Genomic DNA, 26,655 nt, shown 5'->3' with positions numbered 1-26,655 from the left:
TACAGATGGTTTTTCTAGGACAGTTTTCCCACAAAGAAAGCTGATGGGGTCAAAAATATATATTTTTATTTATTTTTTGCTTGCTTTTATACAACCCTGTAACCCAAAAATAACACACACAAACATATATATATATATATGTACGGTATATATATAAGTGTGAAAAAATGCTGTAAATTAAGAATGTTTTCAAAAATAGAAGTGTTAATGCTTTATTTTTATTTTTATCAATTAGCCAAATGGAAAGTAAATGAACAGAAGAGAAATCCAAATCAAATCAATATTTGCTGTGACCGCCCTTTGCCTTCAAAGCAGCCTCAATTCTTCTAGGTACACTTGCACATGGTTTTTGAAGGAACTCGGGGGTAGGTTGTTCCTAACATCTAGGAGAACTAACCACATATCTTCTATGGATGTAGGCTGCCCAGGGGCGGACTGACCATTGAGGCTCTTGGGCACTGCCCGAGGGCCCCATGCCACTAGGGGCCCCCATCAGGGTTGCCCGGCTCAATAAAACCAGGGACAGTATGTAAAAATCTGTGTTCCTATTACATCTGTCCCTAATATGTCCGAAACCGACATGCTTTTGATGTGAAAATCATGAGATTTTAGCTGCCCTGCCTCTGCAGTGCCTCCTGGCGTGGTGGCCATCTGTAAGCCCGGGGGGGGGGGGGCCATAATCTTCTATTGCCCGGGGGCCCCATGAGTTGTCAGTCCACCCCTGAGGCTGCCTCAAATACTTCTGTCTCTTTATGTAATCCCACACAGACTCAATGATGTTGCGATCAGGGCTCTGTGGGGGCCAAACCATCACTTCCAGGACTCACTGGGGTTGATGTACTAATACTAACTACTGGAGAGTACAAAATATGGTACAGCTGTGCATGGTAGCCAATCAGCTTCTAACTTCAGCTTGTTCAATTAAGCTTTGACAAAAAAAAAATCCTGGAAGCTGATTGTTTTCTATGCAGAGATGCACCAGATTTTGCACCAGTTTTAGTAAATCTACCCAATTGTTCTTCTTTACATGGAAGATAGCTCTCAATTACATTTGCTATAAGTTTGGGGCAGTTGTCCTGCAGCAGAATTTATTTTAGGGGCACGAAAAAAAAAGTCAAATGCCTGTAAAATAGGGCTGACAGCTTTACTGTGCATGAGGTCTAACCTGAAAGCCTATTGGTGGCCTGGGGGTAAGTTCACACTGGTGCAATTCAGGAACCACAGCGGGTTTCTGCATCGCATCTAAATCGCCAGCAGTTCACGCTGCTCTCTGCAAACGGCTGCGGTGTCAATATATATGCAAAAAAATGTACTAAAGCGCTACTAAATATTAATTATAGGACACCACAAAAATAACCAAATAATAATCTCTGCATAAAACAAAGGTGAACCAAACCAAAACGTGAATAAGTATAAAAAAGATATGCTCTGAAAAATTAACTTAGGTGGTGAAAAAAACGTGTGCAGCAGAAATGTGATATGTGATCCAATAAAAATATACACATATATTGTGAAGCACAAATGTATATGTCATAAGCATATATTGTGAAGCACAAATAAACAATGTGTCATAAGCATAGCAATAGTCCCAATGAATTGCTATGTGTGCAAATGTGCAGCACACCCTCTTTGAAGAGGAGAACCAATTGCTGGAAAAGACTTGAAAAATGTTGTGTGGGATAACCCTCCTGTGTCTCAAGTAGCTGCTACACGCCCAGGTGTCAGATCTTCTATGCTGCACAGCTCATATAAGTCAGGGAGAAATAACAGATCCTCATGGTACAGTACCGTTGGGCCAGGAATAGACACATACAGACTATGGCTTGTGACAAATGCACACTCACGGATCCCCCGGAAAAACAGACACCAAGAAACACTCCTTTAGCCGCTAAGGTTTGATGGTCTCCTCATGCAGATATCTGATCCGTCGTTCCAGTTATGTGGCTCCTCCCCCACGCGTTACGTCACTGGGCACGTGACATAGTCATGGGTAACTCAATATATAGTTAATGACACCCCCAAATCGGTTCGCAGAACACAGTGCAAACTGTGGAATCGGATGGAATTGGATCGCATGGGTCTGAACACCCATGTGATCCAAAGTCAGTGCGGACAAAAAAAGGGTCATGCACCATTTTGGTGCAAATGCAATGCGTTTTCAGCCATACAAACTGTATGGCTGAATTCACATGGCACAGGCATTGCATGAGATGTGCACAGCAATGCGGTGCAAATCACATGCGATGTCTGGCAATACATTAGTGTGAAACCAGCCTTAAAGTCAATATATAGCTCACTGCTGCAGAAACAGCTGTGAGTTTGATTTAACCCTTTGAATACCAGGACATTCATTAAACAAGAGGTTACCACGCATCTCTTAGGTATGTTTTATTTAGGGTATAAATGCATGTATGATGGTAGCTCCTTATCATTCAGTGTTGGTTGGCAGTCATTATGGAATCTTGAGTACATTTAGTGATTACGCCTTTTTGTTAGGGAGGATTATTTGCTCATAGTTGACAACTCAGGGTTGACATAAATTTTGATAAAATGTTTGATGACATCTTTGAGTACTGAATGAGATTCATAAGGCTGACCCAGGAGGAAGTCCATAACTGCTGGCAAGTGACTGTTCCTACTTTGTAATCAAAACACATAAATAATTATTGTGCTATATATAGCCCAAGAAAATTCCCTGATATTTAATATTTAATGAAGTAATATTATTTAATAATATTATTTAGTCAGTTATAATTTTATAATAATTTATAATAATTATAATAATTTATTTTTATATGTATTTATTTTATAATTTAATTTATAATAATTTTAGTAATTTATTTTGTAATAATATTTAGAGCCGGTTCACACTTCCGCGGCATGACTTCGGGGGCGACTCTGCAAGTCGTTCTAAAGACGACTTTAAAGGCGACCTGCAAAACGACTTCTGTATAGAAGTCAATGCAAGTTGCCCCGAGCCGCCCCCGACGTCGTGCAAGAACCTTTTTCTAAGTCGGAGCGACTTGCGTCGCTCCTATTAGAGCGGTTCCATTGCATTGAATGGGACGCGAATCGTCAAGCAGGTGAGCCGCCTGACAGGTCGCCCCAGTGTGAACCGGCTCTTAATGAAGGTATATTGCCCATATCAGACAAAATATTTTGGCTATGGATAGATTCTGAGGAATTCAATCATCTTCTCATATGTTTAGTAGTGTGGTCACCATGATGGGAGTGAGTAAATTACACATTACCCTCTGAAATAAATTAGTAAAGGGGTTATCAGACCTTCTACCCTTTCTACGTGTATGTGGAAAAAATTAGGCCCTGAGCAAAGATGAAGAGACATAGATGTGGGGCCTACATGACTGCATTAAAAAAAGGGTTTGGAATAGAAGGAGTTTTGAAGGGGGTACTTAACTGATTGGAATGTCAACACATATAAGATGGGCTTCAAAGGATGGTTTGGCAGAAGGGTCCAGTAAGTCTTCTGTCGAAGAGAGCTGGCCTCAGGAAAACTTCCCACCCCCCTCTTTGAATGTATGTTAATGATTATTGCAGTTGTGGACTGTTCCAGGTTTGTTTCAGGAAGCCATAGCAGCCGGTAGGGTACAAGGTCTTTGAAGTTGGTCATTATGGTCAAATGCAGGGATTTTTTTCAGCGGGAACGCGGGGGAACGCAGTTCCGGCACCTACTGGACTGACTGTATGCAATGTCAAGGGGTGCTGGGGTGTGCTGCAGGGTATTGATGCGCACTGCTGGTGGATCTATTCTAGCTGGAGGGGATCTATTTTTGCAGGGGGTTCTATTGTTGCTGAAGGAGATCTACTGTTGGGGGAGGGGTCTATTTTTGATGGCTGCCAGAGAGTCTATTGATGCTGGCTGCGCAGAGATCTGTTCATGCTTCTAGGAGTCTATTGTTGCTGGCTGAAGGGGAAACCTAATTCCATACTAATTACTTAGCACAACAAAATGATACTTGGTTCTGAATTGTCTAAAAGGGGCAGTACTGGGAGGTGGGTAGGGGATGGAACCAAGGGATGTTGCTCGGAGGTGGGTAGGGCTGGAAAAAAACAAGTGACTCGGAAAAGGGGAGTTCCTGCACCTATTGTCTGAGAAAAAAAGCCCTGGTCAAATGTAAATTGATAGGGACCAGTCCTGGGTGCCTACAAGGACTTTGGGGAACCATGTCTATTTTATTGAATATTATTGTATTATATATACACTTTTTGACTGCTAAGACCATTTAACTCAAATTTGTGTCTTGTGTGAATTACTTAAGTACTGATGAGTTGTGGAGTGGTGGTCAGGCAGAATGGAGACAAATCATTGTTAAAGTGGAGCGCCACCCAAAAGGCTTGTTTGCCCCCCTCCCCCCGAGGTACCTGGTTTTGACAAGTACTCTCTTCCACTTCAGCCCCCCTCCTCCTTCCCCCCGCTGCTGGACCATTCACAAAGCTCAGCACGCTTCACGCATGCACAGGAAACCAGGTGTGAAGCCACAAGGCTTCACTGCCGGTTTCCCCTTGGTGGAGATGGCGGCGGTAGCACCTAACAGCCGATTAAAAAATTGACTGGGGTGAAGATACCACTGGATTTGTGGACAGGTAAATGTCCTAATATTAAAAGCAGCAGCTACAGTATTTTTTTCTGAAGGAGTTTTGAACTCTGTTTTAATAACCTAGTCATGTGTATATATTTAACCGCTTAAAGCTTAGTTCCACCCAAAAATGTAACTTCTGTTTTTTCGGTCGCCCCCCCCCCCCTTTTCTGGTGTCACATTTGCCACCTTTTAGGGGGGAGCAGATACCTGTCTAATACAGGTATTTTCTCCCACTTCCGTGGTGATCTACACCATGTCCCGCCCCTCCTTCTACCTCCCTGCTGTCTTCTGGGAGACGCATAGGTCCCAGAAGACAGCAGGAACCAGTGAAGATGTGTAGCGCGACTCGCACATGCGCAGTAGGGTATCAGGCTGTGACGCCGCAAGGCTTGCCACTAGGGGGGCCCCCCCATTATTATCACCGTCCCAGACCTTGCAGCCCTTTCCATCTGTGCAAGGAGCTGAGTCTCCACCTCCTCATTAACATTGGGTGGTTTATAACAAACTCCAATGATTAATTTTGAACTACGCACATCTGTATGCAGTTCCACCCATAATGCTTCAGCCTCATCACACTCTCCATCAACCAGGTTCTCTTTCACGCTTGCTTTGAGGTCACTTCTCACATAGAGACAGACCCCTCCACCTTTCCTTTTTACCCTGTCTTTCCGAAAGAGAGCATAGCCAGGAATATTAATAGCCCAGTCATGTGAGGATTGAAGCCAAGTTTCAGCAATACCGATTACATCATAGCTCTCCTCATGCATCAGAGCTTCCAGCTCACCTGTTTTGCTTGGCAGACTTCTGGCATTGGTGAACAAACACTTAAATGTATTGTTACATTTTTCTCTGGTGTTTTTCATATAATTTATAGTACAGATACAGTATAGATACAAATCGCAGATCACCGCCATTTCTAATAAAAAAAATGTCATAAAACTATCCCCTATTTTGTAGACGCTATAACTTTTGCGCAAACCAATAAATATACGCATATTGCGTTTTTTTTTCCAAAAATATGTAGAAGAATACATAACTGAGGAAAAAAATTGTTTTTTTATACATTTTTTTGGGAATATTTATTATAGCAAAAAATCGAAAAATATTGCTTTTCTTTTCTTTTTTATAGCGCACAAAATAAAAACCGCAGAGGGGATCAAATACCACCGCGTATCGTGACACTGGGGAAAGCCCTAACGGTGGTTTCTACAAGCACTTATGCATGATCAGCATCAAGCACTGAAGGATTGATTGGAGCACTGTCTTTTTTCACTTTAGAATATTATGGTTTAGAATCTCTGTGGACTGTTTATTCAATATTTTTTTGTGCACTGGACACATTTTTGAACATTGCACTGGGACTTTCATTGATCATTTGGAGTTTTTATTGATCAACACATTTTTTTACACTTTATATATATTTTTTTGGTCACGCCCACTTGCGCATGTTTTTTATTTATAATATTTTTTGCACGGATTGTTTTCTTATTGATGGACTTTTTGTGCATTATCACACTGATTTTTGCATTTATTATTATACACTTGTAAATTGGATTATCACTATTGGGATTTTCACTTATTGTTACTATATTATCATCATGCATGGTGATTGTCTTTGTTCATTGTGCTGAGGTTGGCACATGTGGTTACCTTATTAGGATTCAGTATTTACCACTCTTCTTTACCTTCCACACTATATCTTAGTGTTGGGTGGTATTCCTTGACGTCATTCTGAGTGGAACATTTATTCATTTTTCCCACAGCGGGTGATGGCTCTGACCGATTAGCCTTCTGGATTTTTTTCATTTGCTGTTTGGATGATTATATTAATTTTTAGCACTTATTATTTTATTAATTGTGTTGGTAAGCGCCATTACATCCACCCTTGTTTCATATATTGTTGGTGCGTGAGCACTATTAGTCGTGGCTGCTGCCTATTAGTGTAATTTTAATATTTATATTTTAGCCTAGTTGCCCGTGGTTAGGTAGATTTGCGCATTAGTTCCCCCCATTTTACTTAAATAGAAGGTAGCTGCCAGGGGTGGACTGACCATTCGGGAACTCAGGCACTGCCCGAGGGCCCCATGCCACTAGGGGGCCCCATCAGGAGTGACAGCCTCAGTAAAACCAGGGACAGTATGTAAAATCTGTGTTTTTTTTAAATCCCATGATTATAGCTGCCTCACCTCTCCAGTACCTCTTCAGGGTGTGTATGTGTATTCTGTGTGTATGTATATTCTGTGTGTATATTGTGTGTCTATACCTTGTATGTATACTTTATGTGTGTGTGTGTGCTGTGTGGCCCCAGGGCTGCTGTTAGAAATCACAGGGCCCCGTACAGCCTACCTGGCAGGGCCCCTCCCCTGAAAATATCAAGACCCTATTTTCACAAAAAATACACTAAAATCATTATTAGTAGACACAAACCTAATGGAGAATCTGTGTGAATTAGCCCTTTTTTAATTGTCATCACAGTGACAGGGGGGCACATGGGGTGGGGGGGATCAGAAGCAGGCGGAAAAGGGAGGGGGATCAGTGTCGGACAACCAATTACAGGAACAATGCCCCGTGTCTGTGTCTCTCCCTGCAGCAGCTGAAAATCGGCAGGATTGGGAAACACTGACTTCCAGCTGCTGCAGAGAGCCACATAGTTCATCCTTCTGTATTTGCCCCTCTGCCCCAACCGCACTGATTCCCCCGGCTGTTCGGGCCCCTCTGTGTACCCGGGCCCCCTACAGGAGGACTGGTGGTCCCCCCCTATCAGCGGCCCTGTGTGGCCCCATAATCTATTGCCTGGGGGTCCTATAATCTCCTATTGCCCGGTGGCCCCATGAGTTGTCAGTCCGCCCCTGGTAGCTGCAAAATTCATTTTTCATTTCAGACATTTCTTCCTAAAATTTTCCACATTCACGAAATCACTTCATTAACCACTTAATCACCGAGGACGTCCATGGACGTCCTCGACTTTGTGCGGTGATATCTGAATGATGCCTGCAGCTACAGACATCATTCAGATATCGCCGTCTTCGGCCGCCGATTCTGTGCACGATAAGAATGATCAAAGCGGCAATTCCGCCGCTTTATCGTTCTTATAGGCAGCGGGAGGGGACGCCGCCATCCGGTGTTTCTCCGGGCTCTCTCGTGGCCCGGAGAGCGAATCGGCCGGCGCTGCTGGAAAGCATAGAGATGAATGGTGACCAGATGGTCACCAGTCATCTCTATGACCGTCGGAGACCCGGGCGCGACGTTATGGCGTCACGCCCGGTACCCGGAAGTAAACAAAGCCGCAATCGCGGCTGTCGGCATGTGATCAGTGAATTTTTTTTCACCGATTTCATGCTTGTAATCCTGGAGGAGAGATGTGGGGTATTATTGATTATTGATTATTATGATCTCTCCATAAAGAGGATCTGTCACAGTGATTCCTATTACAAGGGATGTTTACATTAAAAATACATAAAAAAATAAATAAAAATAAAAAGTTTAAAAATAAAAAGTTTAAAAATAAAAAAATGAAGTAAAATAAAAAAAAATAAAAAAATTTAATTTTTTTTTAACACCCCTGTCCCGGTAGCTCGCGTGCAGAACCGAAAACGCATGCAAGTCCCACCCACATATGTAAACACCGTTCAAACCCCACATGTGAGGTATCGTCGCGTGCGTTACATAGTGTGCAACAATTCTAGCACTAGACCTCCTCTATAACTCGAAAATAGTAACCTGTAAAAAATTGTAAAGTGTCGTCTATGGAGATTTTTAAGTACTGAAGTTTGGCGCCATTCCATGAGTGTGCGCAATTTTAAAGCGTGACATGTTAGGTATCTATTTACTCAGCGTAACATTGTCTTTCACATTATATAAAAAAAATGGGCTAACTTTACTGTTTTGTTATTTTTTAATTCATGAAATTCTTTTTATTCCCTAGGGTGTCTACAAAAGTAATATATATAATGTTTTGGGTTCTGATTAATTTTCTAGCAAAAATAACTTGATTTTTACATAAAGGAGAGAAGTGCCAAAATAGGCCCGGTGATCAAGTGGTTAATGAATTCACCCATCTATTGCAACCTTTCCACTTTGAACTTTAAAATTCTGAAGTGAAGCATGAAGTGTGCCCAGTGTGTGTAATGAAAGATCAGACAGAAATGAAAAGAAGCTGCTTAGACGGTCACCAGGATTGCCCTGTACATGTGTGCCCAATCACTGACAGCTGTAGATGCTTAGCAGCTGGTGCCATTTGGCAGAAATCCCAAACTTTAACCACAGTCTGTATTCACATTTCCTGAAGAATCTGCTGGGCCAGCATGAGGCATACTCAGCTCAGCATATGTATTTCCTAACTACGTATTCTCTTTCCAGTTATATCCCTTTTAATGTGAATGACAGGGAGAAGGCAGATACTGGGAAGAAAATGTCGTAAATGGCCTTCCAACTGTCCTTCATGACCTTCATATCTATCTACAGCCCTTTACTATAAGAATGCCCCATATTCCAGAACGTTCTTATTTTATTTTCATGCACATTTAAAGGGTATTTCCTCTGTTTCAGCCAAACTGGTAAATTGAAATAATACCTACTTCACATTTGTTATATCTTTTCATTCACGTTGCAAAACTTAAAAAAATATTTTTTTAAAAAGTGCATCTTATTTTTTTAGATGCTCTTTTATGGAACTTTCACCAAAGAACATTTTGACTTTGTTATGAGGGGGCTGGAAAGCTGTGTTTTTTAGATACCGTATATATTACCCTGTCTGGTGGCAGATACACTATATTACCAAAAGTATTGGGACACCTGCCTTTACATGAACTTAAATGGAATCCTAAGGAACAAGAAAAGTTGCTCCAGATGAGTGAGGCCTAAAAGAAACATTTGTCGTAAAAGAAACATCGTTTCCCTCTAGTTCATTGCCACGCTTGTCTATAATCTTATCAAGCTTTCTTTGCGTACACACTGTGAAGACAAAATCTCGTTGTTCTCAAACGCGGTGACGTACAACACATACGACGGCACTATAAAGGGGAAGTTGGATTCCACTGGAACAACCCTTGGGGCTGCTTTTGCTAATCTCATATTACTGCGTGTTAACCACTTAAGACCCGGACCAAAATGCTGCTAAAGGACCTGGCCAGGTTTTGCGATTCGGAACTGCGTCGCTTTAACAGACAATTGCGCGGCCGTGCGACGTGGCTCCCAAACTAAATTGGCATCCTTTTTTTCCCACAAATAGAGCTTTCTTTTGGTGGTATTTGATCACCTCTGCGGTTTTTATTTTTTGCGCTATAAACAAAAATAGAGCGACAATTTTGAAAAAAATTCAATATTTTTTACTTTTTGCTATAATAAATATCCCCAAAAATATATAAAAAAAAATTTTTTTCCTCAGTTTAGGCCGATACGTATTCTTCTACCTATATTTGGTAAAATAAATTGCAATAAGCGTTTATCGGTTGGTTTGCGCAAAATTTATAGCGTTTACAAAATAGGGGATAGTTTTATTGCATTTTTATTAATTTTTTTTTTTTTACTACTTATGGCGGCGATCAGTGATTTTTTTCGTGACTGCGACATTATGGCGGACACTTCGGACAATTTTGACACATTTTTGGGACCATTGTCATTTTCAAAGTGCATTGTTTATTGTGAAATTGACAGTTGCAGTTTGGGAGTTAACCACAGGCGGCGCTGAAGGGGTTATGTGTCACCTAATGTGTGTTTACAACTGTAGGGGGGTGTGGCTGTAGGTGTGACGTCATCGATTGTGGATCCCTATAAAAGAGAACACACGATCGATGACGCCGCCACAGTGAAGAACGGGGAAGCCGTGTTTACACACGGCTCTCCCCATTCTTCAGCTACGGGGACCAATCGTGGGACTCCAGCAGCGTTCGGGTCCGCGGGTCCCGCGGTCCCGGTCACGGAGCTTCGGACCGGGTCGCGGGCGCGCGTCGCGGCCACTCGCCCGCGACCCACGGCTGGACAACAGCACAGCACGTACAGGTACGTGCATGTGCCCAGCCGTGCCATTATGCCAACGTATATGTGCAGGAGGCAGTCCTTAAGTGGTTAAGTAAAAATTTGGTGAGAGACGATTCGTGGTTTTCAGTCTGTTACAGTGTGACTAATGTGCTATCTCCATTACGAACGTCACTTTTACCGAAGGTGCGCTCCCGTCTCATACTTTATTCTGAGCATGCGCGGGTTTTCTAAGCATACACACGAACGTGTTTCTTGTCGTTAACCAGCCTGACGAGAAACACGACGAGGAAATTGAGACTCTTTTTTTATCGTCGAGATCCACGACAGTTTTCTCGAAGAAAAACATACACACGACCATTTTTTTCGGCAAAAAAGCTCTGCCACCAAGTTTCTTGATGGATTCTGTCGAGGAAAATGGTTGTGTGTACGAGGCCTGAGTCTCTGGTTAAAGGAACACTAAAGGCAAACATTTTTTTTTTTTTAAATAACAAACATGTTATACTTACCTCCACTGTGCAGCTCATTTTGCACAGAGTGTCCCCGAATCCTGTCTTCTGGGGTCCCTCGGCGTCTGTCTCGGCTCCTCCTCGCAAAAGCTTTCCACCTTAATGCGAGCAAGTTCGCATGGTGGAAAGCTTTTGCGGGCACGCACCCGTGATACAGCGGCGGGCATAGCCGCCGACTGTATCACTCGGCCCCGCCCCCCGGCGCGCAAAAAATAAATACCGCAGAGGTGATCAAATATCAACAAAAGAAAACTCTATTTGTGGGAAAAAAGGACAACATTTTTATTTGGGTGCAGTGTCACATAACCGCGCAATTGTCAGTTAGAGTAGCGCAGTTCCATATCACAAAAAAATAGCCTGGTCATGAAGGGGGTAAATCTTTTGCAGGTGGTGGTTAATACTTTAAATACTGTAGGTGTACTTTGATACTGTAGGTGTGCTTTACCAATAAGGATGTACTATAATGGGGAACATGCTTGCCTGGCAGATACAAACATGAATAAGCAACACACTTTGCTCTATCAGACATACAACTGGTGAATGATGTGTGGCCTACTCCCTATGCAGAAACTTGCAGTTGGTCCAAGATGTGACATTTTGATAAATAATGTGCAGCTAATTTGTAAGAGTAATTAGTGCAATTATGAGAACATTATGAAAAACATTGATCTCAGATTTTCCCAAAAATGATTTGATGATAGAAATAATAAAACAATAATTACTAGAGGTGGGTGGATCTGCTTATTGTCCATCATTCTGCCAGTTTGTCTGCTGGTTCTCGTTCATCCATGTAGTGAGTTCATAGCTGTCACCAGGAACCTCCAGACTCTAAAAGGCTGGCATTTGGGGGTGACGCCAAAACTGACACTTCAGTTACTCAGTTTCTATGGCCGATTAAATATGGCAATTATTGAATCTAATTAGCCAAAGTGCCCCTGTAATTTATAAGAGGTGAAGTCTTAGGGCAGCCTTATTATTCCTCACACATTGGGATGTCCTAAAGCACTGCTCATGAGAGGAGGGAGACACAGCCACCACTGACAGGCCAAATATGAATCTACACGGTAGTCTGTAAAACGCTGCGATCAAAGTCAGCCCGGTCAGCGGCTCTTATATCCCCTGATAAAATGTCATAAATGTTTGTACCAAAGACCAGGTTGCAGCCTTCGGCCGGACCACGGGTTGCAGGAAAATCCCTTTGTTGACAGGGGAATTCCTCCCAAAGCCCGATATAAAACCAAAGGTTAAGTTCAAGGACCTCGACTATGGAACGCTTTACCAACTAATATCCAAATGGAAATTGATCACCTGGCCTTCAGAAAAAAAACGAAAGACCCATCTATTCTGAGGGTTAAACTGAAGGAAAATGGATGCCAACGCCTTGAGGCGATTCAGTTCACATTTGTAGCGCTATATAAGTAATTCACTCACTCACTCATTGTGTTCTCCCAGCATGATTATTGCTAGCAGTTATGGAAAATTGCATGTAAAACCGGGCAGGCTGGTGGTACCTGGATACATTGGGCCAGATTCTCATAGAATGGCGTATCTTAGCGGCGGCGTAACGTATCCGATTTACGTTACGCCGCCGCAACTTCGGGCAAGTGCTGTATTTTCAAAAGCACTTGCTCCGTAAGTACGCGTAGCGTAAATCGGCCGGCGTAAGCCCGCCTAATTCAAATGTGAGGGGGGCGTGTTTTATGTTAAACTACTGTGACCCGACGTGATTGACGTTTTTCACGAACAGCGCATGCACCGTCCGTGGAAATCTCCCAGTGTGCATTGCTCCTAATACGCCGCAAGGACGTATTGGTTTTGACATGGACGTAAATTACGTCCAGCCCCATTTACGGACGAGTTACGCAAACGACGTAACTTTTTTAAATTTCGACGCGGGAAACAATGGCCATACTTAACATTGGCTGCGCCTCATAGACCCAGGGGCAACTTTACGCCGGGAAAAGCATAACGTAAACATTGTAACTTTACTGCGTCGGACGCGCATATGTTCGGGAATTCACGTATCTAGCTAATTTGCATACTCAACGCGGATTTCGACGGAAGCGCCACCTAGTGGGCCAAAAAAAATGCAGTTAAGATCCGACGGCGTAAGAGACTTACGCCTGACGGATCTAATGGAGATCTATGCATAACTGATTCTAAGAATCAGGCGCATAGATACAACGGCTCAACTCAGAGATACGACGGCGTATCTGGAGATACGCCGTCGTATCTCCTTTGTGAATCTGGGCCATTCAGTCTGCCCATACATGGTTCGAATGTTGGCCAGTTCCTACTGAACCGCCTGTGGTCGGCTTTATAAATCTGAGTCATTGTAACTTGATGATGGACAGTCCAGGAGGCACCCACACTCCAGGTAGAATTAACCATCATCTGAAACAATAGAACTTTTCCTTTCAAGCCATAGGCTTGAGAAATAAGGAATCCAATTGGAAATGGTCAACTTGATAGCTCCTTGACCGTTCCTTGGTCTTTCAGGACGGTTGAAAAGTGATTTTGACTGAACTGCAGCAGTCAATTTTAAAGCAGAAGTAACCCATCCATAAAACAGTTTTGTTTTCGGTACGTGTGGAAATGTAACACTCCCATTGGTTGTTACATAGTAGGTGAGGTTGAAAAAAGACACAAGTCCATCAAGTCCAACCTATGTGTGTGATTATATAGGTTGTGCTCTCAACCAAACTGTCAAACCATCCAATGGCTGGTGTCATAACTGATCACATGTGCAGCATCATGGCAGTTGTAGATTAAACAGAGGCAAAGATGGCAGCTTCCTCTGCTGAAAACGATAGAAGGGTTTAGTTTCACTTTAAATATACCTTGATAGCTCAAACCACATCAAATGTGTGGAGGGCCTTGTCTCCCTGTGAGAAAAGTAGGCAAAGCATTGTCCTGGTTCGGATGAAAAGATAAAACCACCTTTGGCAAAAACAACATCTGAGGCCCCGTACACACGACAGAGGAACTCGACGTGCTTGGCACGTCGAGTTCCTCGTCTCGTTTTGGGATGAAGCCGCCGAGAAGCTCGGCGGGCCGCCTTCTCCTATAGAACAACGCGGCCAACGAGAAAATAGAGAACATGTTCTCTATTTTCTCGTCGAGCTCCTCGGCGGCTCCATCGAGCCAAAACTGTACAGACGACAGAGATTCTCGGCAGAATCCGGGTTTTGACCGAGTTTCTCGGCGAATTCTGCCGAGAATCTCTGTCGTGTGTACGAGGCCTCGAGGTCGAAAAACCATCTGGTCATGATGGAGTACCAGAATTGTGTCCAATTTGCCTGAGGTATCCAAAATTCATTCTTTGGGCAACCCTGTCAGCAACATTTAGATAAAAAAAACATACAGTACATTTTTCATTAGATTTTTGTCAAAGAAGCCAGGTGGAAACTTTTTGACTGAACACAGCGCTTGCATCCAATTAGAGCTGTTTAGTGTGGATGGAGAAATCTGTTAGATTTTGAAAAACAATCTATGACTGTATGATCAGCTTTCGGCATAAGAGCATGTAACTAGATTTATGGCTAAAAGTGCCTACAGGCATACATCAACTTTAACCACTAGCCGACCACCCGGCGTCATTATACTGCGGCAGGTCGGATGCTTCCTGCAAATCGCTGTAGGTGTATGTCGGCACCCTTAAGGGCGATAGCAGGCGTGCACCGGCTGCACAGCGGGGGACCCGATGCGCATGGCCAGTGGCCTGCGATGTCTGCCGGCCACCCGAAATCACGGAAACGAGAGCCAGAACGGGGATGTGTATAAACACACACATCTCCATGATGACAGGAGAGGAGAGACAGATCTGCTGTCCCTACTAATCAGGAACAGTGATCTGTCTCCCCCTCCACAGTTAGAAACACACACGATTTAACCCCTTGATCGCCCCCTAGTGTTAACCCCTTCCCTACCAGTAGCATTTACACATTAATCAGTCCTTTTTTTTTAGCACTGATCACTGTATAATTGTCAGTGGGACGAAAAAAGTGTCAAAAGTGTCCAATCTGTCTGCCGCAATGTCGCAGTCCCACTAAAAATCTCAGATTGCCGCTATTACTAGTAAAAAAAAAAATGCCATAAATCTATCCCCTATTTTGTAGACACCATAACTTTTGTGCAAACCAATCAATATACGCTTATTGCAATTTTGTTTACCAAAAGTATGTAGAAGTATACATATTGGCCTAAACTGATGAAGAAATTATTTTTTTTACATTTTTTGAGGGGGATATTTATTATAGCAAAAAGTATAAAATATTGTTTTGTTTTTCAAAATTGACGCTCTTTTTTTGTTTATAGCACAAAAAATAAAAAAACACAGAGGTGATAAAATACCCCCAAAAGAAAGCTCTATTTGTGGGAAAAAAAAGGACATAAATTTTGTTTGGGTACAACGTCGCACAACCGCGCAATTGTCAGTTAAAGCAACGCAGTGCCGTATCGCAAAAAATGGCCTGGTTATTAAGGGGGGAAATCTTCTGGGGCTGAAGTGGTTAACCAACCCAGCAACAGGGCAATGTATTGTATATAAGCCAATGCTCTGCTGCACCCAAACATTGAACACAGCATTGAGATCAGTACAAATCTCAGCAAATGTGTCCTGAGTTGTTCCAGGTTACAAAGTGAACATCCCTTTCCCCTTTCATAAATCAGACTCAAAGCACTCTCACAAAACTGCTGTCATCTGAATGTTCCTTTACTCCGACCACAGATTGCATCAAATATTCCATGATCTCGGCATATTTTGTGAAGCCAAACACACATCTTAATCCATGCCTCTCAGGACAATCCCAATCTGCAGATTTCTTCAAAGCTATTTTATATGTAGAGATTCATAGAATGCGTCCATTAGGATTTGTTTTGTAGAAGATGCAAGCACCATAAATATAAACTGTCATTCAGTGTAGTATCAGAATCCAACTCTGAGACAATGTAGAAATCATTTTACATTTATACAACTAGTAACTGAATAACAAAGTTTCTGGAGTAACTGATAAATGAAGAAAATTAAAAGTATACTTGATATCATTTTTTTAATATATATTTTAACCTCATACTCTATTGCAGATAGTATAGGATGCTGAATACTGAGAATTGTGTACCACATTATAGCATTTTCCAGACACCAACACACCCAGGACAACATGTTACAGTTGCTTCAAATCCAAATGAACTTTTCTTGGTAACAGATTCCCTTTAAATTAAACTTTAACCCCACCCTAAAAAATATATTACATGCCTTATGCCCTGTACACACGATCAGTCCATCTGATGAAAACGGTCTGATGGATTTTTCCCATCGGTTAACCTATGAAGCTGACTGATGGTCAGTCGTGCCTACACACCATCAGTTAAAAAAACGATCGTGTCAGAACGCGGTGACGTAAAACACAACGACGTGCTGAAAAAAACTAAGTTCAATGCTTCCAAGCATGCGTCGACTTGATTCTGAGCATGTGTGGATTTTTAACCGATGGACGTGCCTACAAACGATCGTTTTTTTTCTATCGGTTAGGTATCCATCAGTTAAATTTAAAACAAGATTGCTTTTTTTTAACCTATGGATAAATAACCGATGGGGCCCACACACGATCGGTTTGGTCCGATAAAAACAATCCATCAGATCGTTCTCATCGGTTTGACGATCGTGTGTACGCTGCATTACACTACTAATGCAATTTATGTATTATACTGTATGTGTAACGGTCCCCATGCCCATGCAGCAGCTGGAATATTTAAGGCCCCTTTCACACGTGCAAATCCCGGGCGGATCCGTTTTTGGACATCCGCTTGCTCAGCAGGGATCGCTCCATTAATCCCTGCTGAGCCAGCAGATGACTAGTCTGTCTATGCACACTGTGCAGAAACAAACCAGTCAGATCTCTGCTTTCCTCTATGGGGGGGATCGGATGAAAACGGACCGTCTGTCCGTTTTCATCCAATCCGATCCACAGATGGATGGAAAAATAGGGTTTTCCTCCGTCATCAGTTTTGGAGCATTGCGGAGACTGATGTCATCGGATGTCAGCAGATGTTCATCCGTTCACATCCGCTATCCCGTAGGGATACATGTATGTCCGTTTTTTTGTCCGAAAACGGATGGAGGAAAAATGGACATACGGCCTGCCCGTGTGAAAGGGGCCTTACAGTAATTCCACTTTAAGGTCTCATGCACACAGGGCGTTAACAAAAAAAAGCACGCTGCAAAGAAAGCCAGTGCCGACAGCAGGAAAAAGGGGCTGTAAAAACGTGCTTTTGTAAGCATTTTGCATTGGCGTTAATGCACGTTTAGCAGCGTTACTGTTTAGCAGAGTTTCTCTGCACTCTTCTATTTTCCACTCCCAAATCCAATTACTACAGCTTAAAAACGTTTGATGCAGCGTTAACACATGTTTAGCCACGTTTAGCCGCGTCAGGCTTTTTTACAGCTTAACGCTCCTGCTCCAGAACGCCCTGGGTTCTGTTTTTTTTTTTTTTTTACAGCTTGAAAACGCCTATTCCACTTACAGCTCCTAAATGCCTATGTGTGCATAGACACATAGGATAACTCTGAGGCCCCGTACACACGACAGAGTTTCTCGGCAGAATTCACCGAGAAACTCGGTCAAAACCCGGATTCTGCCGAGAAACTCTGTCGTCTATACAGTTTTGGCTCGATGGAGCCGCCGAGGAGCTCGACGAGAAAATAGAGAACATGTTCTCTATTTTCTCGTTGTTCTATGGGAGAAGGCGGCCCGCCGAGCTCCTCGGCGGCTTCATCCCAAAACTCGACGAGGAACTCGACGTGCCAGGCACGTCGAGTTCCTCGGCCGTGTGTACGGGGCCTCAGAGGCGTTTTTAAAGCGGAGTTCCACCCAAAAATGTCCATCGCATAGCTTCCGGCCGTTTGTGCCCCTAGTGGCCACAATGGGAAGCGATGTAAAGTAACGTCAATTTGCTCAACCAAGCCAACCTGCCGCAGTAAAACTGCGGAGGCTGGTTGGCAAGTAGTTAAGCTTTTTTCACCAAAAGGAGTATTTTAACATTTCCACAACAAACAACGGCATTATAGTAAATGTAATACATGACCCGTCCTGCACACTGTGTTCTATTGAATCCTTCACACTCTCTGGCTAATGTTCCTTCAGCTGTGAGTGTTGTTCCAGCTATGACATCAGAAGCATTAAATGACCCCTTAGTCAGGACAGGCTTTCAGAACCATCTTAAAGGATAGTTACAACTCATTTTTCTGTGTAATAAATAGTAGAAAGAGAGACACAATTTCATAAGGCTGCACAATGTGAACAGGTTGAGTGCACTGTGTTGTAACCCAGAGCAACCAACCAGTAATATCCTCTGACTGCAGAATACTAAAATCTGATTAGTTGTTATAGGTTACTGCATGTTATAATAGTTTATTAAAACAGATCTGTTTTGTTCTGCTTTTCCACAAAAACAATATTTTCTACACTTTTTAGGTAGATTTGTATTTTATGTTCCTATTGAAATATTTTCTCTATGTTCTTGTTCCAGCCAAATGTTGGATTTTCCCTCACTCTCAGTCCTATTGATATTGGTCACATTACGCAGAGAGGGTGAATCTCCCTCTTGGGGTCACAGACAGCAATAAAAACATGGAAAGTGGAAAAGTGCTGGACCCATGAGGTTATCTTATTGGTATTAATGTTGATGTCTGGTTCCCAAGCAGCTGGCTTCTACATCCCAAATGATCTCCATGGGCTTGTAGAGTAATATGACAAAGATGGAAATTGAAGCATTACGCCGCTGCTAAGTATCCAGACCCAAGTCTGAATCTGGGACCTCTGCTGTGTCTGGTGATGTCTCTTCTCGCTGAGCCAACTGAGATGCTGGACAGCACCTTGTCTGATCCATTGGACAATCTGGCCTTGTGCCTTGTTTCTGCTAATCCTTGAACTCTTTGCTCCTCCCATGAACTTCCTTTTTAAGCCATGCCTTTTCACTTCCTGTTTGACAGATTATTGTGCTCTTTTCCAGCCAATATCTCTCTCTTGTCCCTCCTGCTGCCATCTGTATCTCTGCTACCTCTTGTTGCCAACTTTTGGCTTGTTCCTTGACTATGTTTCCGCTTAATCTCAGCCTGCAACCCAATGTTACTGACCTTTGGCTTGTTTACTAACTACGCTTCTGCTTAATCCCTAACTGCTATATCTGCTACTTGACCCTGGTTAGCTCACCTCCTGGTGGGGTGATCCTAAAGATCGTAACCTGGTACTTTAAATGCAGCTAAACCCATCTTCACCACCAGCAGCTTTGGTGAACACCAGTTTGTGCTTAGACTCTATCTATTCTCTCCCTCTCTACTGATATAACTGCTGGCCTCTGAGCCTCTGAGTCTGATCCTTGACAGTGACACCAAAAAAAAAAAAAAAAATACAGCCTTTTCCAATAAAATTCTACAGAGTAGCCAACATGTTTCCAGGGTCCAAAAACATCCCCTTCATCAGGACTTGATTGAAAACAATATGAGTGGATTAGACGTGAACTGGTCCTTTAATAGTATCTCAATGTGATTACAAGCACAGGCCTTGTCAGCAGCTGGTTAGGTAGCCAAACCAGCTGCTGACAAGGCCAAGCTTGTAATTACACTGGAGAAGAACTATTAAAGGTCCAGTTCACTTCTAGTCCATTCACATTGCTTTCAAGTGTTTTCGTACCACCCAAACATGTTGGCTATTCTTTCCCCTCAACTTTTTAATGGAATATAGTTGTATCTAAACCTCTTAACATTGGGCTGGAACTTCCATTTACGTTTTCGTACCAATAAAAACCTGGCTAACCTTTGCTATGCTATTTGAAACAAACAAAAAAAAAAAAATTGGCTTTATATACACTTATGTAGCACTACCCCCGAAGGAGCTGCTGGTTTGTTTCGGGTTGCATGTTACCTCGTGTTCCTCCGCCGTCTTGGGGTATTTGGTGAAAGTTGCAGTAACAGAATGTCTTTTTATGTGCTCTTTATTACCCAGCCGGGTAAAAACAATAAAACTTGGTGAAGAATAGAGGTTCAGCGAAAGTCGAGATAGCAGAATAAGGTGTGAGCAATAGGTAAACAGTCCTGCTTCCAACAATACTTTCTTTTTCACCACTCCAGCCTGAGTGGGTGTAGAGCACCTTGACAGGCCTCTCTCACAAGCCTGGCAGCCAGAATGTCACTCAGAACTTGGGAAAAGAAGTCTCTCCCTATGGTTGAAACAGCGGAGATAATCCTCCTTAGTAAACTTGACACCTGGATCTCCTTCAGGTAGTCTTAAATTAGGGTACCGACTGACAGGTGGCCAACATCCAACCTCTCAGTGTCCGGCTCCCCTGGTCCCCGATGGATGGTCAGGCCCCTATTTGAACACCAGCCTCTCTTGGTACTCCTCAGGCAGACTCTCCACTGTACAGCTTCCTCCAACAGGACGGACAGCCCAGGACCTCCTTAGGTTGGAAGCCAGTCGACTACTGAGTCCCCAAGCGGCAGATCAATTGCTCCGGAAGGCCGTTCGCCAGGGCAGCGTCGAGTGGCTATCCTAAAGGTGGGCGCCACACGAGGAGAAGACCCAGGCAAATGGTGTCTGTCCCATAAATACCCTCCCCCAGCATGCACAGCGAGGCAAACTCCTCCTGATAGGCTGCTGGGTAAGACCACCCCATCCTTGACTCCACTGCTGCCACCTGCCGACCTGGGGTGTGATCAGCACCCCAGGAATGACAGAATGAGCCCACAGCACAGCCAAAGCTGAGACAGAGGCCCAAATTGGAACAAATTAACATGGTCAGAGTTACCTAACTCTCTGACCCCCTCTAAATTTAACCTAGCACCAGTTCTGTAAAGTAACCAGGTGCTACACTTAATAAAACAGAAGTTTAACCTACTTATGGTTTGCCTTTCTGAGTTCCTTCTATTCCCCCCCCCCCCTCTATCAACATGGATGACAGTCTGGAGTGTTCCTAGCTAGATGGGATTTCCATAACATTTTGCATTATGCCCAAACCTCTTCATGTGTAAACACAAGTGCCGGCGGTTACGTGCATATAGCCTCGCATGGCATTTACTGTAATGCATCTCAATGGGCAAAAATACGCTGCAGCTGTACCTCCCTGGTGCCACAAGACAAGTATTATTTTTTTTTGTAGGTCCGTATGCCTAATGTACAGGAGCCCTTATACAGCCCTATACAATTTACTGAAAACAATAAGAAGTAAATTATCACCAATGAAAGACGCAACAAATATCTGGACATTATGCTACCCCAGCACATTGTAGCATTCTTTGATAACGCTTTTCAAGTCCACTTACCTGATTTGAGGAGCACTATCATGACCACCAGAATGATGAGAAGGACCACTGCAGCTCCAGAAATTATGATTTTTAATGTCTGGATGAAAGAAAATCGTGTTAGAGACTCTAGTAAGGACCCCCTACACAATACAACCCATCGTGATCAGCAATGTTTAGTACTGTTGAAGATAGGTAGTGATATATATATATATATATATATATATATATATATATATATATATATATATACTATTCAGTGCTATGTTCACACTTCAAGAGAGTACCAGTGGCAGTTTTAATGCATATTAAAGTGGAGTTCCGACCAAAAATGGAACTTCCGCTTTTCGGAATCCTTCCCCCCTCCGGTGTCACATTTGGCACCTTTCAGGGGGGAGGAGGGAGCAGATACCTGTGAAATCCAGGTATTTGCTCCCACTTCCGGGCATATGTCACTGCGGCGACCTAAGCCATGTCCAGCACCTCCTCCATGCCCCTCGTAGTCTTCTGGGAGACATTCAGGTCCCAGAAGACAGCAGGGACCAGTGGGATCGCGCAGCATGACTCTCGTATGCACAGTAAGGAACCAGGAAGTAAAGCTGCAAGGCTTCACTTCCTGATTCCCTTACCAAAGATGGTGGCACCTCCACCTGACAGATCGGCTTCGGGTGTCATCATCGCGGGCGCCCAGGACAGGTAAGTGTCCATATATTAAAAATTAGCAGCTGCAGTATTTGTAGCTGCTGACTTTTATTTTATTTTTTTTCGACGGAACTCCGCTTTAAGTAGGCATGACCCACTGTTGTCATTATCAGGAAGCTTGCCCTGAAAAATGCCATGCTGCCATTCCTGGAGTGGAAGTAAAGAGGGAGTGATTGAAAAGAAGCTTCAGGACATCGGACCGCTTGGCACTCGCACCGGGTCACAAGCATTGCCCCCTAGCGGCCGCAATGCAAAGGACATCATATGACGTCCACTCTGAGGGACAGACAGTTCCTGCCGACGTCATATTATTATGGCTCGGTAGGGAACTGGTTAAGCAAAACTAAACTGTATCTGGGCACTAAAAATGTAATTAGTTTTTAATGTTCAAATCAAAATCACCCATCCATCCATGTCTCTATGTTTATTTTGTTGAGAAATCACCCCCCTGGCATTTATAGCCGTGGCATTCCTGAGTAAGGACAGAGGATTCATGTAGCATGTATGTTCCAGAATCCATCTGCCCTTTGCTCAGGCCTGCAGACAGGGGGTTGTGCTTAGCTAAGAAAGCCACTCCTCCCTGTCTCCCTGATGAATGGAAAAAATATGCCTATGAAGACTCCTGGGATGTATGACATAATTTTGATATAGGCCAGAAACCAGGAAGCAACTGAAGAAATATAAAAAAAAGTCCAGTAGTAAGTGCATAAGTGTAATAATCAGGGCTTTTTTCAGCGGGGGGACGCAGTTCCGGCACCTCCAGCTCTGAATGTATGTAATGGCAAGGGGTGCTGGGGTGTACCGGAGGGTCTATTATTGCTGGCTGCTGGAGGATCTATTGTTGCTGGAAGGGATCTATTTTTACAGGGGTAGAGTCTATTGTTGCTGGGGAGGTCAGTTGTCGCTGGTAGAGGATCTAGTGTTTCTGGAGGGCTCCTATACTCCTGGAAAACATCAACTGTTGAGGGAGGGGTCTATTGTTGCTAGCTGTTCAGAGTCTATTGTTGCTGGCTACAGTGGATCTATTTTACTTCCTATCATATACAAATTACTTAGCACCACAAATTGATACTTGGTTCTGAATCCATTACTGAGAGGTGGATAGGGGGTGGAACCAAGGAACGGTGCTCGGAGGTGGGTAGGGGGGTGGAATCAAGGAATGGTGCTCAGAGGTGGGTAGGGAGTGGAACAAGGAATGGTGCTTGGAAGTGGGTAGGGAGTGGAACAAGGAATGGTGCTCGGAGGTGGGTAGGGAGTGGAACAAGGAATGGTGCTCGGAGGTGGGTAGGGAATGGAACCAAAGAATGGTGCTCGGAGGTGGGTAGGGAGTGGAACAAGGAATGGTGCTCGGAGGTGGGTAGGGAGTGGAACAAGGAATGGTGCTCGGAGGTGGGTAGGGAATGGAACCAAAGAATGGTGCTCGGAGGTGGGTAGGGGGTGAAACCAATGAATGGTGCTCGGAGGTAAGTAGGGGGTGGAACCAAGGAATGGTGCTCGGAGGTTGGTAGGGAGTGGAACCAAGGAATGGTGCTCATAGGTGGGTAGGGAGTGGAACCAAAGAATGGCGCAAGTAAGTAGAGGGTTGGAACCAAGGAATGGTGCTCGGAGGTGGTTAGGGGGTGGACACAACAGGTGACACGGAAGTAGGGAGTTCCTGCACCTATTCTCTGAGAAAAAAAACCCTGGTAATAATGCAGTTTAAATTAATGTAGATGTTGCTGTTATTATTTAAGATCAATAAATGAGTACAGGACCGCACAAATCAGCAGTTATGGCATGTTTAACTTAAGGAGCACAACCAAAAAGTTAAAAACCTTTGCAGTGGGGCCACTAACAGTGCAAGGATTAAATGCTCAAGTCTAGCAGGTTGTAGACGAGACTGTATAAGTCAGTTTCTCATTGATCCAGCAGGTTTTTTCAATCTGTGCCACCGGTTCCCAGGAACCCTCCTCTATAAGCTGTTCAGTCACACTTAAGCCTCGTACACATGTTTGGATTTTCATCGGACAAAACGTAGGACTTTTGTCCGAAGGGCGTTGGCCTGGAACTTGTATTGCATACAAACGTCAAAAGAATTATCGGCGAACAAACACGAAACAACGTGTTTTTTCAGCTCTTTAGCGCCACCCTTTGGGCAACTTCTGCTAATGTTGTGTTATGGTTAGCATTGCTTCTGAGCATGCTTATTTGTCATTTGGATTTTTGTGTAATGGACTTGTGTACGCACGATCGGATAATCCGACAACACACATTTGTTGGCGGACAATTTTAAAGCATGCTATCCCACATATGATGGTGGAAAATCCGAAAAACAATTGTCCGATGGAGCGTACAAACGGTCGGAGTATCCGACAACAGCCTGTCATCACACAATTCCTGTCGGATTATCCGATCGTGTGTATGGGCCTTTACCCTCTCTATGTACAATGCAGGATTAATGGTCAGTGAATAGAGTTAGAGCCTGCTAGAGGGGGGTCAGCTAAGTAATACATGTTCTGGTTCTACCCCCTAGGCTCAATGAGCATTTAACCCTTGCAGTGTTAAGGACGGGCCCACTGCAAAGCCAACTGCAAAGGTATTTTGTGCCTGGAGTTAGACCTCGTACACACGATAGGATCGCCAGAGGAGAACGGTCTGAAGGACCGTTTTCATCAGTCCAAACCGATCGTGTGTAGGCCCCATAGGTTATTTAACCTTCGGTCAAAAAAATGAGAACTTGCTTTAAAATTTAACCGATTGACTGGTAACCGATAGGTCAAAACCGATCGTAAGTATGCAAAGGCATCGATTAAAAACCCGTGCATGCTCAGAATCAAGTCGACGCATGCTTGGAATCATTGAACTTCGTTTTTTTCAGCACGTCGTTGTGTTTTACGTCACCGCGTTCTGACACGATCGTTTTTTTAACTGATGGTGTGTAGGCGCGACAGACCATCAGTCAGCTCCTTCGGACCGTTGTCATCGGATGGACTGATCGTGTGTACGAGGCTTAAGGCTTTTCTTTCATTGCATGTTTTTTCTTTTTTTTTGCCACATAGGTTTAATTTCAGAGATTTCATGCCGCTTGTGTTCGGCAATCGGTGATGAGCTGTGTCCTTCGGACACAGTGCATCACCAATCAGAGTAAAGAGCCAATGACATGGGCTCTTTACCATGTGATCAGCTGTGTCCAATCACAGCTGATCCCATGAGGAAAGGAAAGCCAATAGCTGGCTTTCCTGTGACAGCTGATATTTACACTGATAATCAGGGCACTGATCATCAGTGCCCTGGTTGTTATTGCAGTTCCATCAGTGTCCATCGGTTCAGCATATCAGTGCCCATTAGTGCCACTTATCAGTGCAGCCTCATCGGTGCCTCTTCATCACTGCCCATTAGTGTCGCTTCATTAGTGGCCATCGGTGTCCATCAGTGTCAGCTCATCAGTGCCCATCCATGCAGCCTCATCAGTGCTCATCATTGCAGCCTGGCAGTGCCCATCAGTGCAACAAAAAAATTACAGAAACTTAAAAAAATGTTTATTTTTCAAGATTTGCATTTTTTTTTGCAAAATATAAAAAACCCAAGTGGTGATTAAATTCCATCAAAAGAAAGCTATATCTGTCTCAAATAAAATTAACAAAAATTCTATTTGGGTACAGCATTGCATGACCGAGCAATTGTCATTCAAAGTGTGACAGTGCTGAAAGCTCAAAATGTGCCTGGGCAGGAAGGGGGTGAAAGTATTTAGTATTGAATCGAATAGAATAGCAGAGATGGAACTCTCGATGTGTTTGGATGCTGCAAATAAATGTTCAAAATGTATTTCCCATTGTCACTGTTAATGAGAATGCAAGATATCTTGGCAAACATGTGCTGTTCAGTTTACACTTAACTGCTGCATTTTTAAGTTCTCTTTTTCTCCGGCACATGTTCCCCTACTGGTCGTTTATTTCCGTAATACCACATAGTAAAAAAGTGATACATAAAGTAAATCTTTTAAATATATTTAGTTAAAAAGGCCACTCACCCTCATGCTTGCTGGAGCTGCTGAAGAAGGACGAACTGCCAGAGCACCCGACCTTTCCTTGTGATTCACTCAGCATTCACCCTGAAAATTAACTGAAATGTTTTCAGATTAAAAAGCAAAAAGTAAAAAAAAAAAAAAAAAAAAAAAGGAATTGAAAACAGACTTCATGGGCGTTCTTTGCTTCGAAAGAACACTGGGCGGATCCAGAGTGTATCGCAACTTTGTCCAGTTTTAAACGTAACTACATCGCTAACACCAATGTGTATCCTTCCCGTGACTCAACAGTTTAAATCACAACGGTGCAAATGATTAAATTATTACCATATGTCTTTAGTAAAACCACCAGGGTCGAAGGTAATAAAATCAGCCGTCTAAGGCAATCTGAAAAATGACTCTCAGAGGAAAAACTCTGATTCATTTCCTAAAGGGACTGAATTGTATAGAACGGCAAAATAAAGGACATGGTGCATCTAAGGCCATAGAACATGAGTATTGAGCTTTCTAAATTACATATAGGGGACCCAAAGGAACAATTTACATACAGTATATAAAATGTAC

At 43.3% G+C, this 26,655-nt stretch overlaps 1 protein-coding gene across 1 annotated transcript in view; it reads right to left on the bottom strand.

Moving 5' to 3' along the window:
* LOC120944069 (fibroblast activation protein alpha) overlaps positions 1 to 26,208 on the bottom strand; it is a 153,051-nt gene extending 126,843 nt beyond the window's left edge. Inside the window, exons 1-2 of the mRNA XM_040357857.1 lie at positions 26,098 to 26,208; positions 21,408 to 21,486 (exon numbers count right to left, since the gene is read on the bottom strand). Coding sequence (XP_040213791.1) covers positions 21,408 to 21,486; positions 26,098 to 26,103 — 85 coding nt within the window. The 5' untranslated portion in view covers positions 26,104 to 26,208. The remainder of the gene's footprint in view (positions 1 to 21,407; positions 21,487 to 26,097) is intronic.
* Positions 26,209 to 26,655: the final 447 nt, after the last annotated feature.

Source organism: Rana temporaria, chromosome 6 (assembly GCF_905171775.1).
Source record: "Rana temporaria chromosome 6, aRanTem1.1, whole genome shotgun sequence".
Taxonomy (NCBI): domain Eukaryota; kingdom Metazoa; phylum Chordata; class Amphibia; order Anura; family Ranidae; genus Rana; species Rana temporaria.
This window is presented reverse-complemented; position numbering and strand designations above follow the sequence as displayed.